Below are 13940 nucleotides of genomic sequence, written 5' to 3' on the forward strand. Positions count from 1 at the left end.
TTATTACAGCTGTCAAGTAAATATGGTTAGGTAAAAATAAATAAATATTGAATTTTGACCTGTGGTAAAGTACAAAAACATAAAATGGAAATACTCAATTTAAGTATAAGTGCCTCAACATTTTTACTTAAGTACAATACTTGGAGCAAACAAACCGAGCACATGGAGTTACATACAACATTATTTCCTTATTTGGACTTATAACTATGATTTATGGTAATTTCTATATTTATTGCTACCAGGGTTTGTGACAAAGGGAGGAGTTACCACTTAATATAGAATATAGGATTTCGATAACCTCTAAGAAAATAAATGTTTAGCTTTATTTGTCTGTAATTTTCAAAAAGGATGTACAAGTTTCCTGGAAATACCAATTTAATTTGGTTCTAATTATGGGGAACATAGCCATTGACAATATTAATTTACTAGTATGAAATTATTCTTCATATAGTTTTTAATATTTCCTTGCTCCAACTAAAAGACTCTAGCGTATGCAAGCCAGTAAATACAAATTACAATTAGTGTATTTTGCATCTATTTCACCATTCTTTTCAATATTATCATTACGCGTACAGCAGTGAGGTGTAAAAAAGCAATAGAAAAGTAGAGCTACAGTGGAGAAAACACAAGTGTTAGTGGGTTTTAATATTCAATGCACATCCAGTTATTCATCACAGAGCCAAGAGAAGAGTGTGGCTTCAAGAAACCCACCATACCAACAAGACTGAAAGTCACAGCTCAATCAGGCATTGAACATGACAGTTGTGGTGGTGCAGAGCGTTTGATACTTTTGGCTACAGACAGTACAATCCTACCGTAAACTATTTATAATGCAGTAGTTCTCAAACATTCTTTGTCACCTTCCAAAGAAGTGCATGGCAGAAAAGACTTGAGGACCACTGGTCATAAAGTACATGTGAACAATGTAGCAGCATATTCAAGTATAACATCAGGAGAGAACTTGGCGACCAGAGCAGCAAACATGACACTTGATCATCACGGATCGTGCCGAACCATATACAATACAAGCATTCGGTCTACACATAACATTTGAAATGGAATTATCTCAATTAGATAAGATGGGACATTTAAAAAGTAAGTGACCTATTAAAATAGCAAATGGCTACAGATTCAGCTGCACATCAGTCACAGTTTATCAGTCATGTATTTTTGGCTACATTCTAGCAGTTAGTAGATTTTTGGAGTGTTAGGAAAAGCAGATAATTAGTCATCAAAAGATAAATCTATTTAAATAAAATAAATAATAGACTGTATACAAATACATACATATAACAAAAAGAAACATCTAACAGTCTAAATCGGCCTCTTCTCAAAGCAAATCAACCTGTACACACATAACAGTCTGCACTCACTTCTGTGTCAAAGGAAATAGCAACTGTGGCAAACTAGAGGTCATTTTGCACTTGCTGTGGAAATACCAACGTCTGGGAAAAGCTGTCTACAGGGCTTTGTTAAAAGGAGCTTAGTTGTAATTTGTGATGCAGTACAATTGTTAACCTGTAGCATTCACCCAGTACATTTCACACAGTTTAATATTCAATCTGGAATATGTAAAAGGGAAAGCTGGCTGTTAAGAGTTGAGTTTGTTCATCCACGGATGTCGCTGGATTGAAACCAAGAAAATCAGATGTCTTCTGTTCCTTCCCTCTCTGAGTGGAAGACATGGAGGGTCTGTGCAGCATGGTCAGCCCAGTGGACTAGCTCCAGCAGCACTCGATAGGTCCACATTTTGAGCCCGAAAGTTCCCCCGTCGACATCAGTTTCCTACACAGACAAGGTATAAAAGAATAATAAACGGTGTTAAATGGATGGACAGGTTTAATAAAAACACTTTTTGTTGTGGTCACGATGTCCAGTACTACCTTAAAAGTCTAACCGATGGTAAGAATATATATAAATGTTCCTATTTGAGTCCTCATTCAAAGTTTCACAAAAGTTAACAAGTCTAAGCCTGATAACCAATGTTATCATTAATTTGTAGTTATATTTAACTGACAAATTCAAGTCCAATATTAACTTTACTTTTACCTCCGTTTTTGGTCTCCACCAACTCCTGAGGGAACTATCTGTCTCTTAAGCAGCTCAAACTCTCCAGCTTTCACATAAAAAAATGTACATTTCATTTAATTGAGCCGATGCTTTTATCCAAAGAGATTTCCAGTACGTGCATTCAACTGTGGGGGTACAAACCCAGAACGGCAAGAATCATGTATAATCATTATCTTAAAATAAGCCAAACTACAGAGTGCTACATATAAGTGCAGGATTTAAGTGCAATTTGTTCAATTGATAATATAATATGTATTGATTGGTGCAGCTTTAAAACTAATTCAAAAGACGATTATGGATATCTCAGCAATCAAGTTAATTATTTAAAACCTTTGTTCCGAGCATTAGTCATATTCAGATAAAGGGTATTATTTATATATTACAGGATTACACACCCTTTTCCATTTAATGGTTGAGTTAAAGACATATAAGAGGGCTGGTAGCTTGGAAATAACCTGCTGTGGGGCTCTTCAGATTGTATGTAGAAGAGCTGATTAGTGTAACATAATATAATAAATGCTTACGCGATTCATGGAGGAGGAAAAATGTTATTTCACAGAGAAAAGCACAGTTGCTTGGCCACCTGTATGACAGCATTGTAAGGGCATGTCATATGTAAAGATTTCTTTTAGCAGCATTAACCGCTAACGTTATCCAAAAATGAAGAGGCCTGTGCAACAGGGAACACTAAGATGTGGGGCACATCATGTTTTAAAATGTTTGAATTAGTTACATTATGTGTTAAGTGAGGCAGTTTGTGGTAAAGAAATTATGAGGCCACTGTTTCACTTTTCCGTTGAACCAGAAACAGCCATTAAGTAGCTTTCTTCAAAGCCACCAGACTCCATTAGAAAAACAGGTCATTTCACCTGCAGTAAACGATTATTGCTAATCAACTGCTGCCTCGTTTCATGTAGTTATTTCAGATCTTATTTAACTGTTTGAAAACAGCGGTTTTACCCGACATGCATGAACACAACGAGTACTCCCGTCTTGTACTGCGAGGTGAAAGTACAGTATAATCAAGGTTTAATGTGTCAGAAGCTATGGAACTAAAATGTGCGACTAAATGCTTCCAAGTCAAATATCTGACTAGGTTCCATCTTCCATGAAGCTCTCTTCCTTTTTCGGTTCATCACATGAGATGTATACTGTATGTAAGGAAACTGTATGTCATAAATAACTTTAACTTTGAGTACTCTTCAATTGAGCTACTTTTTACTTGTACTACAATTTTTTACTGGAGTACTTCTACTCATACATGTGTACAATTTCAATCAAGAAACTGTACTTCTTCTTGAGTAGGGTATTTCAGTACTCTTTACACCTCTGTGTGAATGTGTGTGTTTGTGCAGTTATAAAACACTATAAAAACACCGTACCTCATTACACTGGTGGTCTGGGGTGACTTCCAGGGTCAGGTTCTCAGTCTCCACCAGACCTTTGGTGCTGAGGAGCAAGTGCTCCAGCCGGAGTCGGACGCTCTTCCTCATGGTCTCATAGTCGCCCTCCAGCTCGCCCCACTCCTCCTCTTCCTTCAGGATGACACAGTGGATCAGCCCCAGGCATTGCCGCAGAGCCGAATGCAGCAGCTGCACCCGCTGCTCCGCGCTCGGCTCTTCGGAGTCCGGGGAAAGGGACACGATGCGTCCTCCGTCAGGGGCGGGGTCCGACAAGAAGGTCTCCCTCTCTTTCTGAAAGGGGGGCCGAGGGGAAAAAAGTGTTAAGTTTCCACTTGATGCTGAGCACAAAGTGGATGGACACAAGGTGCTTCTTGCCCTTGCATTTTATTTCAGCTCGATTGCCATCCTTATTGATCAATTAAAAGGTGTTCTATAAGGAGGATGAGGCATGGAAGCATGATGGCAGGGGTGGGGGGGAAAATCCAATACACTCTATCCATTAGGTGCCCCAGGGGAAATGGAGAGGGGGGCGGGGGATGGGGCTTTTAGTATGATTACACCACATCCCTTTCAAGTGTACACAAGTGCATACTAGTATATATACATATATATATATATACATATATATATAAACATGTAACTCAAATGCGACAGGTAGCTTGGCAGCCATGCTGGCGTGAGAGCACGCCACAAGTAACGGGAAGGGGAGTGTGTCACAGCGTCCGAGCAGCGTGAGGTAACCATAACGGGCATGTAAACGGATAACTCACGTATAGCTGGAGCAGGCGTGTACATTCGTGGTGCAGCAGACGGGCGAGAGCCACCGCTCTCCCCGTCTGCGTCGGGCCAGGCACCGGCGTGTCCAGCGCGGTAATCTGCTGCTGCTGCTCCTCCTGCTGCTCTGCCATTTGCACTCCAGCCCAGTTTGTTTACGTAGGTGGGTTAGCGGCGAGCTGGGCGGACACCGGCGGCAGAGGAAACTTCGTCAGTGTTGGCACCGAGACGAAAACGGTGGACTCACGCGGGACTCCTCTCCGGATACTTCGGCGGCTCGAACGCGGACGGGATGCGGTTTTGCGGCGCGCGTCAACGAAGCGTGTTTGTGTCGGCGTTCATGTCGGCGTGCACGCACCGAGAGGGGATTTAATTGGTTCCGCACGGCACTGGGGCGGTTTTAGGGGGACGCACAGGAGGGCCCTTTTTCCTCTCCCTCTCTCTCCAAAAACGTCACATGTGGCCCACCCATCCTTCCACAAATAATTAAACTTCTTTATGGGTCTCCAGTCACTGTTAGCTATGGAAGCCCACTGTCGGAAAAAAGGGAGAAACTTTATTAAAATACCATCTCAAAATTCTATCTCAAAATAGTGAGGAATACACAAATTCACCAATAATGACATAATCTCAGAATATTGACTTAGTACCTTAGTATCTAAAAAAAATACTATCAATAAATAATGGAAAACTTTCTCAAAAAATTACATAGAATCTTAAAATAATGAGAAATCTCAAAATAATGACTAAGTGTAGTCATTTTTGAGATACTAGGTAATTAAAAGTTGCTAATACATTTTTATTAGCTTTATCTCAAATAAGCAATATATACATTTTGTTGTCTTGTTTCATTAATGTTAACGTCCACCTGTACATGGCTTGTAGATCGAATGTCATAATTTGGTTAAATCGGACTAAAACATTAACTGTTAATTAGTGTCGTGTCGCTGAACAAATCAACTAGAATCACCTAGCTTAAAATGTCAAGAATAATCAACAAAAACTTCAGAACACAACTTCTTTATTATTGTTATTCTGAACATGTTTTCTGATAAATTAAGATCATGAGATTACGGGTGCTCAGAAATAGTGGCAGTGTACATTATATTTTCCCAACATTGCTTTAAAAGAAAATTGCTGACAAAAACTATTTCCATCATAATACTGCTGCCTGCATAGTGGACTAACTGGGAAAAAAAGATTAACTCAAGAATTTGGTAGTATTGGGAAGGGAAGTGACACTATAGTTCTTAGAATGTGAATAAAATGCTATTTAGAGCTTTTCTTTAGAAAATGAGGTAATAGCCTTATTCACAAAAGACATTTAAACATGTTGCGTAGGATGCTTGCTCACTGTCACACCATCATGACTGTTTTAATTATATTAATATTAATAGTAACACCTGTGCTTAACTTACTAGAATGTCTGCTGGGGAAAAAAGCCTCGCCTTTCTCAAAGGATTTCAAAACCAATTTATCATAGATTTAGACTTCGTCACAATCGACTTGTCTGAAGGTCCAGATTAAAAATCCAATTCCTTTTAAATATGTCTTTTACATACGGACACGAGGGACTTTAATGTAATTGCTGACGTTCTTGTGCAATATGCACTTTCATCTTGTGTCTTTTTAATCCCTAAAAATCCAAGTTAACACAAACACATATATACAAACATATGAGTGACAAAACCAAAAAGTTACAACATAATCTGTGGTAAAAGAAGTTTATGCCATCTATAATGTTATGAATCATACTCCCTGATATAGTAGCTCTCTGTGGCTATCATACTCCCTATACGACTACTGTGTTACCCTCCATTGACATAAAGTCTATTTTCCTTCAGTCTTTTGTTCACTTCAATCAAAAATTTGCTGTGCATGAAGTTCCTGCTCGGATCATTTTGTGGTGTATCTAGATTAAACTATCTCCATGAACCTCGGCACACTGTAAAAGAATCTGCCTCCCTCCTTCTTTGTCCCAAACAATCCCCTCATCTTCCTTCCTCTTCTCCTCGTTACCCTCCCACATCATTTCCCCAACATCCTGATGACCGCTACCCACCACCACCCTGTCCCACAGCTCACCCTCTCCAGGTGGCTGTGTATCGTCATGGGTCCCCCTGCCCCACTGCATAGCCTGATGGGAAGCCAGGGAGGCTGGGGAGGGCAGTGTGGTGACGGAGCTCAGGGTGAGGAGGGTGCTCTGGGGGTCTGCAATGGTCATGGATGTGACAGTGCTGGCAGGAAGGGCGGAGAGCTGGATGAGCTGGGGGTGGTTGATGTTGGAGAAGTGAGTAGGAGTAGCGGTGGTGAGGTGCAGCAAGGTGGGGGTTTGCTGCTGATGTGCCAACTGCACCATGCGGTGCGTGGGCATTTGGAGAAACTGGCCCTGAGATACATCTATCTGAGTCTGTGGAGCAAGCGGGAGCACCACCTGCTGCAGTGGAGTGAGCGTATTATTCACCACTTCCTGTTTGTCGTGGCTGACAGAGGGTTGGTTTGGGTGGGTGAGCACCGGGAGAGTCTCTTGGGTCGGGGTGATCCCCGGGACAGTCTCTGGGGTCGGGGTGAGCACCGGGACAGTCTCCGGGGTCGGGGTTTGACTGCTTATTACTGAGCCACCATTAGCTGCTAGGGCTTCAGCTATGAGCACCTCGGGGTGGCTCTTGGCCTTGTGGGCAACAACAGAGTCCTTTTTCTCAAACTTTTTGCTACAAATGGAGCAAGAGAACTGGTAGGAGGATTCTGCATCATGCTTCTTCATATGCCAGTTTAAGGAGGCCTTCTGACGGCAGGTGAAGCCACAGATCTCACACCTGCCACAGGGGGGAGACAAAGTAAAGGTTATATGCTGAAATGACTTGCAGCTTGAGTCTCATCTATTATTACAGTTACATAAATATGAGGCATTTAAATATTGTGTTTTAATAAATAATAATATATGATCTATTATAGATAATAGGTTTCCATAATCTTTATCTTCAAAGTAAGTCAGATGTCAGATACATGTAGTGGAGTAGAAGTATAAATATTGTCTAAAAGTTAGTGTCATGAAAAAAATAAATAATGACCATACTAATCACGTCACTCAGGATGATGCAGACTCATTAACAGATACTTTTAGGAAATATACCATTATAGAGTACAAACTGTTTTATTGTTAATTCTGGGAACTGAATTCAAGTGAGCTGAGCTCCTCTTAACTGGGATAAACAGGAAGTGATTTGACCTCAAAGTTCAAAGTTTGATATTTTTACATTTAGGTCATTTTTTTTTATATGTTTGTCTTTTGTTTTTATCTTCTGAAAGAAACAAAAAAAAAAAAAAATTCATTTCTTCATGCAAATAAAATAAAAAAGATATATTTCCCCATAAGTTTTCAGATATGATTTGATGACTTGAGCAAATTATTCAACCCGCATTTGTTTCAGAATTATTCTGCACCAAGCATTTTGGTTGGTGAATGAGGCCCATTGTGACACGATGCTCCAAATTTTTGTGGCTACTCACTGTATCGGCTTCTCCCCGGTGTGAATCATCCTGTGCACAGCCAAGTTGTGGGAACTCTTGAAAGCTCGAGCACAATACTCACAGATGTAGTCCCTTTGATCTGAAAAACAGATGCCAAGCAGCATGAACAACGAAAATTAAAAAAGGTTTTGATTGACACCCATGGCATTTAAAGTTGCTCAGGAATTGTATAAATATATCCGTAACCCAATAAGGATGGGGTAGGTTGCCGGTCTTGGCACTGTAAATAAACGTTTGTGGACTAAAATCACCTGTATGATGTTTAGCATGGCGCAGAAGCTGCTTCTGCAGACGAAACAAGCGTCCACACGAGGGGTGATCGCACACGTACTTCTTTTTAAGCAAATGCTGGTATTTGATATGATGCTGTAATAAAAAAGATGAGAGAAAAAGAGATAAATGCATTAAACCATTTTGGCTGCCATGGCGAAGCTAATATTGTTGTGACAGTTGACTGGAAGGCAAACCTGTAGGTAACGTGGGTGGGCCAAGACAGTACCACAGCCCTCAATTTCACAGCGGACATACTGCACTGGGGGCTTTTTCCTATGAAGCCATGACAGAACAAAAGGAAATTGTATAAAAATTATACGTGATCCAAATACTACAAATCTACAATGAATAATACAGCTGTGACTGTTACCTTTGCTTTGGCAGCCGAGGGACTTTGTCATCTTTTTGCTGTCTACCTCTCCTAAAATGAAAACAGAATTTGAAATGTCAACGAATACTTTAAACCTTCTTCCCAAATTTCCAATTGTCACTTACAGGAACCTCCAGGTTGGCGGCTATAAAATGTTGTTTTTACTACTTCTCCTGGCAGAAACTTTTGTTGTAAGTTGTTGCATTAGTTGTAAAGAAAACCCCAAAACAATCTCAAATACTGACCAACTTACGCTCTTAACTTCATGGGTTAACATTTGGTGGACAGAAAATCCAAGAAGTCAACGTTAATGTTAATCATGGATAAGTTTGATCTGACTATATAGTAACAAAGAATTATTAAAAATGTTAAATTAATCAAATTATTTGATTTCATAAGCAGAATGGGAACATATTCCTTCATGGTGTAATGAGCAATCAGACACTGGTGAGGGTGTGTTGCTTCAGATGCCACGGAGTCACACACTGTAATTATTGTCAGTGTTATCAGGCATCAGCTAATCTGTGCATTCCTTTTACTGATCTTTAACACATATTTTTGCTTACTTCCTGGGCGGCTCTTCACTCTGCACAACAATCTCTGTTGATTCTTCCTTTTTAATGATATCGTCATCGTCTTCTTCCTCTTCCTCCTCCTCCTCCATCTTGACTGCCTTTTGTTTTAACATTGTAAGCCTCCTTGATTTTTCCCTAAGGAGTTAAGAGATTAATTTTCTACCAGGTTGGAATTCTTCATATAAAAAGGTAACATCCATGATGATTAATACTCATTATGGAAAGGCAGTGAGCTCAGCATACGTATTTGTCTCAGGTTCATAGATTAGGTAATTTGGGTCATCTCTGAAAGGAGCTTCCTTGTCAAGAGCTGGATCTGCAACACTAAAACGGCCACAGTCAAACTCACATCAACAAATCAAACACGAAAAAACAACATTTTCTCTGCTGCTCGTTAAGCACTCACTCGTCATCCGTTTGTTTCAAAGACCCTGTTTCTTCCCCTGGAAAACAGAGATAATTAATAGGTTATTTCTGCGGTTGCTATTGCTTGTAGTCATTACACACGTAAGTACACCATGTGGTAAAAAGAATGCAAGTTGTCTTACCACATATAGAAGCCTTTATCTCTGCTTCAGGCTTGCACGCTGATGTTGGTGTGGCGTGAGAGGCTTGGGTCACTTTAGAGTTGGACAGCTTTGGTCCAAGAATGTGTTTGGATGCTGAGAGAGTCAGAGCGCACAGGAAATAGTGGCAGATGTAATAAATCACAAGAGGCAAATGTCCTACTTACAGATAGTGTATCTTTATGTTTTTTTATTATTATTATTATTTATTTATTTTACCTTTTTTGGATGTGGATTTCTTCATCGTAGGTCTGTGTGAGCGAGAGTGCACAGTAAATAAAAGCCAGGTGCAAATGAAAATAAATCTATACGTATGCTTTAACTCTACTGGCCTTTGACAATGAACTACAACAGCATAACAAGAGAACAGACGGGACAACACATGCGTTCAACCCACTCGTTTTGGTTTCACTATCTAGTAAACCTACAGCTTTAAGAAACCCCAAAGCATACTTCCTACAATTACAGCCCTGAGCCTCCTTGCAGTGCAACCCCACTAGTACTAACGAGCCCCTGTGAGTGATGTAGTTAGTTTGTTGTATGCATTTAACGTGCGTTTGTGCAAGCACCTACCGTGTGTTTTTGGAGCGTGATACCGCAGGTCTCCCACGTCCACGGGGCACACGCTTAGGTTTTTGCTTGCATGTGGCATTCTTGGTCTCACTAACGTTAGTCCTGCCACCTCCATGTCGCCTGGCTCGCAGAACACGAACACCCGACACAGAGCCACCGGAGTCCGGAGAAGACACTGCGGTTTTCGCCAGCCTTTTACTTCCTCTTCTCCCGCTTGACGGCTCAGTCGAGTCCGGGGATGGTTTGGCGGCCTCCGTTGAGTCTCTGGTTATCTCGGTCCCGGGACTGGAATCTGAAACCTCGTCTTCCTCCGAGTCCATACTGCTTTTATTTAACTGGTACGACCCTAATGCACCTTAGTAATTAGGTGACGTAGTTATAAACATAGAAAATGTGAGACCAACGGTACGTTGCAGGCCCCAAGTTTTGTTAGCTCGGTCAAGAGTAACGTTTATGTTTAGTCACTACGCAAGCATTTCATTAACTACCGTAGTCATTTAAACAAAACTTAACGTTGTATGATGAATATAATTTTACGTTTAGCATTATTTACTTCTTAAAGCTATAGCAAACCTCATATTTCTTTCACCAAGAATAGGCTTCTTCGGGATGCGTCTCCTTTAAGAGCAGCGCGGATATGTGAAAAATATGTTTGGACTCACGGGCTTCCATACTAATTGAAACGGGTGGTTATGGGAAATGCAGTTATAATTTAAAACATAGATCTATGCATTTAGTGTTCATGCACTTTTATTTCCATATCGATTAGATTGACAAGGAAAGGACAGCACTTTTTTTTTTCATTGCATGTAGTGTTTTCATAATAATTGTCCAAATTGTCAGACGGGACATGTCAAAAAAAGCAACGGAAAAAAACAAAAAAGATTGATTGATCTCACACACGTCACACATTTTAAAAAATCAGATACATTTTTAACCTATAGCCTTATTGCCTTTCACATTGATAAAATAATCAGTCTTTAACAACTCAATCCATAACATGAAATGCATAGATTCAATCTAAACAAACAGATTAAAAACAACAACAACAACAACCATATTCAGTCGTTGACAAGTGTGACACAAGTGTGGCTGTGTTACAACTATTGGATGACAAAATGACACAAGTGACAACTATGTTGTAGGTAGTTAGGTAGAGATGAAAGGCTGAGATTTTAAAGTTCCTTGTTCCTTGTCAGTATCATGACATTTCATACAAACGGCATCGCAATGCAGCTGTATGATTTGAAAGGTTTTCACCACAGTTTGGATTTTGGACTTCTTAACCGATAGACCTCAGCATGTCAGACTGTGCCATCACACCTCCTCCACTGTCACCCTCAGCACTGGCGTCCCTCAAGGCTGTGTTGTCAGTCCAATCCTCTACCCCCTGTTCACCAGTGACTGCACTACCCATAGCTCCAATAATATGGTAACATTTGCAGGTGACACAACCATAGTCGGTCTCATAACCAACAACAATGAAGCCGTGTAAAGACATGCATTGATGGAGAGCTGGTGGAGAGGGTATCCCGCTTCATATTCCTTGATCTACTTAGCAGATGACATGATGTTTACATTTCTGTTATAGGACATCAAAACAAAGCCACCCTCCCCACCATGACCACATACAGGGACAAGTGCAATAATATGTACTAAAATCATGCTGCCACCTTGCACACCTCAGTTTAAACTGCCAAACAGTTTTGTTGTATCTCACTATACAGTGACAAAGTAAAACTACTCATATCTATCTATCTATAGAACAATTCAACATCAATTTAAGAATTTACACATCTCACTGATGAGGTTCTTGGATCTCTGCACTGGCTTCCCTGATGTGAAATAATTAATTTATTAAAACCTAAATGGTTTAAGGACACATTTATGATCTGTTGCTATGACATACGCTATCCAGACAAGTTTGCTCACTTTTGCCAAGGTCATAACCTTTCCCTTAAATCATTTTGGCCATTTATTTATGTCTCTGCACTGTAGCCACACTGTATTTACTCTTCTGTTTATCAGGGGCCATTATTCAATCATATATTTTTAGATTATATTAACCACAATCTGCTCCAGCGGGGCATCAGGAGTGAATGTGGGTAACTGCGTGCACACGTGTGTGTACGTGTGTGTGTGTACGTGTGTGTGTGAATGGAGGGTATTGTAAAATAAATCTCTCCTTGGTAAGTAAAATAAAAAAAAGGTATTTATTTTTTATATGACTTGTGCCAAAATAAACAGGTAAGATTGTTGTTGAGCAGGATACATCTCTCTAGAATTACGGTCAGAACCTTTGTCCAGGAAATGAACTGTTTTTAATAGTGAGCACGGGTAATACCATCCTGAGAATAATTCCCACTTGTGAACAGTGACATTCTAATCAAATCTATTGTTTGTGACTTACAAGTGGACAGACAGCTTTGATTAGAGCAGGGAGAACTGGTTTTGTGAGACAGCTTGAGATCGCTCTTCTTTTTCAGTGACGCAAGACGTCACGTAAATGTGTTGAAAGGTCAATGTGATGTTGAGATATGACTCAGAACTACAGACTCTTTGGACTTATTTAAATGTCTTTATCTGTGTGGTGTAGTCGGTCCAAGCGAGATCTGTTGTTTTGATTTGTAGATGATTTGTGGAGTTGGTGCTCGTGTAGAAGAACGCCACTTCTGTTGTGTGTGAGAGACAGAGAAAGCGAGAGAGAGAAAGATAGAGGGGGGCTGTGACAAGGTTCCCAGACACAGACTCCAGCCTATTACATTGTGTGTTGTTGTTGTTGTTGTACATTGGTACATGCCTGTCTGGCGTTTTAAAAAAATTATTAAAATAGGAAAATAGGAGTTTCCATTCACCTTTTTTATACACATTTAAACAGTATCAATTGAGTGCCGCAGTCCTAAAAGGGATTATGAGTTCCCTTATGTTTAAGAGGGGATTTGAATGGGTTTTGGTCAGCCTGAAACAAGGTCTGTGGTTAACAGCTAGATTTTAAACTGTTTGTTCTGGGATGTCAAATACATCAGTAGATACACCTGGGGTGAAATTACGAAGATTTTACATTTAAAGAGGTTTACATTACATTGTTTTCTAAAACGATGCTAAATGAGATGACAAAACGTCATCACGCTAACTAGTCTGCCTTCACAGCCTTGTATGTAAGTATATTTGTGCTCATGTGATCGTGTTGTAGTTCTTTTATGCCCTAATGTCAGCTTTTTACTTCAGCCGATTGCATTTGCATGTCAAAAATCATGAAAGCAGTGTTCAGCTAAGAAGATCATCGTGTTCAACAATATGTGTTAGTCTCATTAATCCAAAGGAAGAACCATAAAGGGAACCAGTGTGATACTAAATTCTGGGGTTGACCAACAAAAAAAATTCTCATCCCTGCACCACACAATCAATTGTCTAAATATAGCTTGTTTTGATCCACTTAACTGACTCAGTATTTCCTGCATAACATGTCTTAACTTTTTTTCTTCTCACAGTAATGTAGAGGCTGTGCTTGTTTAGTCATTTCCCAAAGGTACAATTCAATCTTCAACTACATTAGGGTTTTCAGAAGTGAATAACAATAGGCGTTCAATATACAATATGTTGTGTGTACAGCATATGTGTATAAGAAGTTAAACGCCTCAACAGAATTGGACTGCTTGATGTTCCATAGAGCATTGCAGGAGTTTCTGAAAACCAGAAATTAGTTAGCATTTTTTATACTTCCCTCATCTTGAAGGCAGGGTGTGGAGTTTGAAAAAAGTGAGCTTAACAGACCTCTCTAGTCCGCTCCACATCTCTTCTTGGC

General features: G+C 40.0%; 2 protein-coding genes across 3 annotated transcripts; both read right to left on the minus strand.

Annotated features, from left to right (window-relative positions):
• Positions 1 to 351: 351 nt before the first annotated feature.
• LOC311008882 (uncharacterized protein) lies at positions 352 to 4693 on the minus strand. The gene is made up of 3 exons (XM_084002826.1): positions 4244 to 4693; positions 3453 to 3764; positions 352 to 1785 (listed from the first exon to the last, which is right to left on the minus strand). The coding sequence occupies exons 1-3, from the start codon at positions 4379 to 4381 to the stop codon at positions 1645 to 1647; spliced, it is 591 nt and encodes a 196-aa protein (XP_083858952.1). The 5' UTR covers positions 4382 to 4693; the 3' UTR covers positions 352 to 1644.
• A 457-nt stretch (positions 4694 to 5150) lies between these two features.
• On the minus strand, positions 5151 to 11134 carry LOC311009327 (uncharacterized protein). 2 transcript variants are annotated; one of them, XM_084003428.1, is made up of 12 exons: positions 10709 to 10767; positions 10136 to 10490; positions 9782 to 9813; positions 9545 to 9658; positions 9403 to 9439; positions 9240 to 9320; positions 8988 to 9131; positions 8422 to 8472; positions 8246 to 8324; positions 8030 to 8144; positions 7758 to 7857; positions 5151 to 7063 (listed from the first exon to the last, which is right to left on the minus strand). In XM_084003428.1, exons 2-12 carry the CDS (start codon positions 10453 to 10455, stop codon positions 6160 to 6162), a joined length of 1977 nt encoding a protein of 658 aa, XP_083859554.1. In that variant the 5' UTR covers positions 10456 to 10490; positions 10709 to 10767; the 3' UTR covers positions 5151 to 6159. The 2 variants fall into 2 exon arrangements, with proteins under 2 accessions (XP_083859554.1, XP_083859553.1); XM_084003427.1 differs by having other exon boundaries at positions 10136 to 11134.
• Positions 11135 to 13940: the final 2806 nt, after the last annotated feature.

The sequence above is a fragment of the Eutrigla gurnardus genome (genome assembly GCF_963514095.1).
Source record: "Eutrigla gurnardus genome assembly, chromosome: 23".
NCBI classification, from domain to species: Eukaryota; Metazoa; Chordata; class Actinopteri; order Perciformes; family Triglidae; genus Eutrigla; species Eutrigla gurnardus.

What these genes read in the sequence shown, in the direction of transcription:
- LOC311008882 (XM_084002826.1), bottom strand. Translation starts at nt 4,381, where the DNA reads ATGGCAGAGCAGCAGGAGGAGCAGCAGCAGCAGATTACCGCGCTGGAC. An exon ending in CACGCCTGCTCCAGCTATAC is followed by an intron (nt 3,765 to 4,243) that starts GTGAGTTATCCG and finishes CCCCCCTTTCAG; the next exon opens with AAAGAGAGGGAGACCTTCTT. An exon ending in CAGACCACCAGTGTAATGAG is followed by an intron (nt 1,786 to 3,452) that starts GTACGGTGTTTT and finishes TTGTCTGTGTAG; the next exon opens with GAAACTGATGTCGACGGGGG.
- LOC311009327 (XM_084003427.1), bottom strand. Translation starts at nt 10,455, where the DNA reads ATGGACTCGGAGGAAGACGAGGTTTCAGATTCCAGTCCCGGGACCGAG. An exon ending in TTGAAACAAACGGATGACGA is followed by an intron (nt 9,321 to 9,402) that starts GTGAGTGCTTAA and finishes TGGCCGTTTTAG; the next exon opens with TGTTGCAGATCCAGCTCTTG. An exon ending in AGTGAAGAGCCGCCCAGGAA is followed by an intron (nt 8,473 to 8,987) that starts GTAAGCAAAAAT and finishes TTTTCATTTTAG; the next exon opens with GAGAGGTAGACAGCAAAAAG.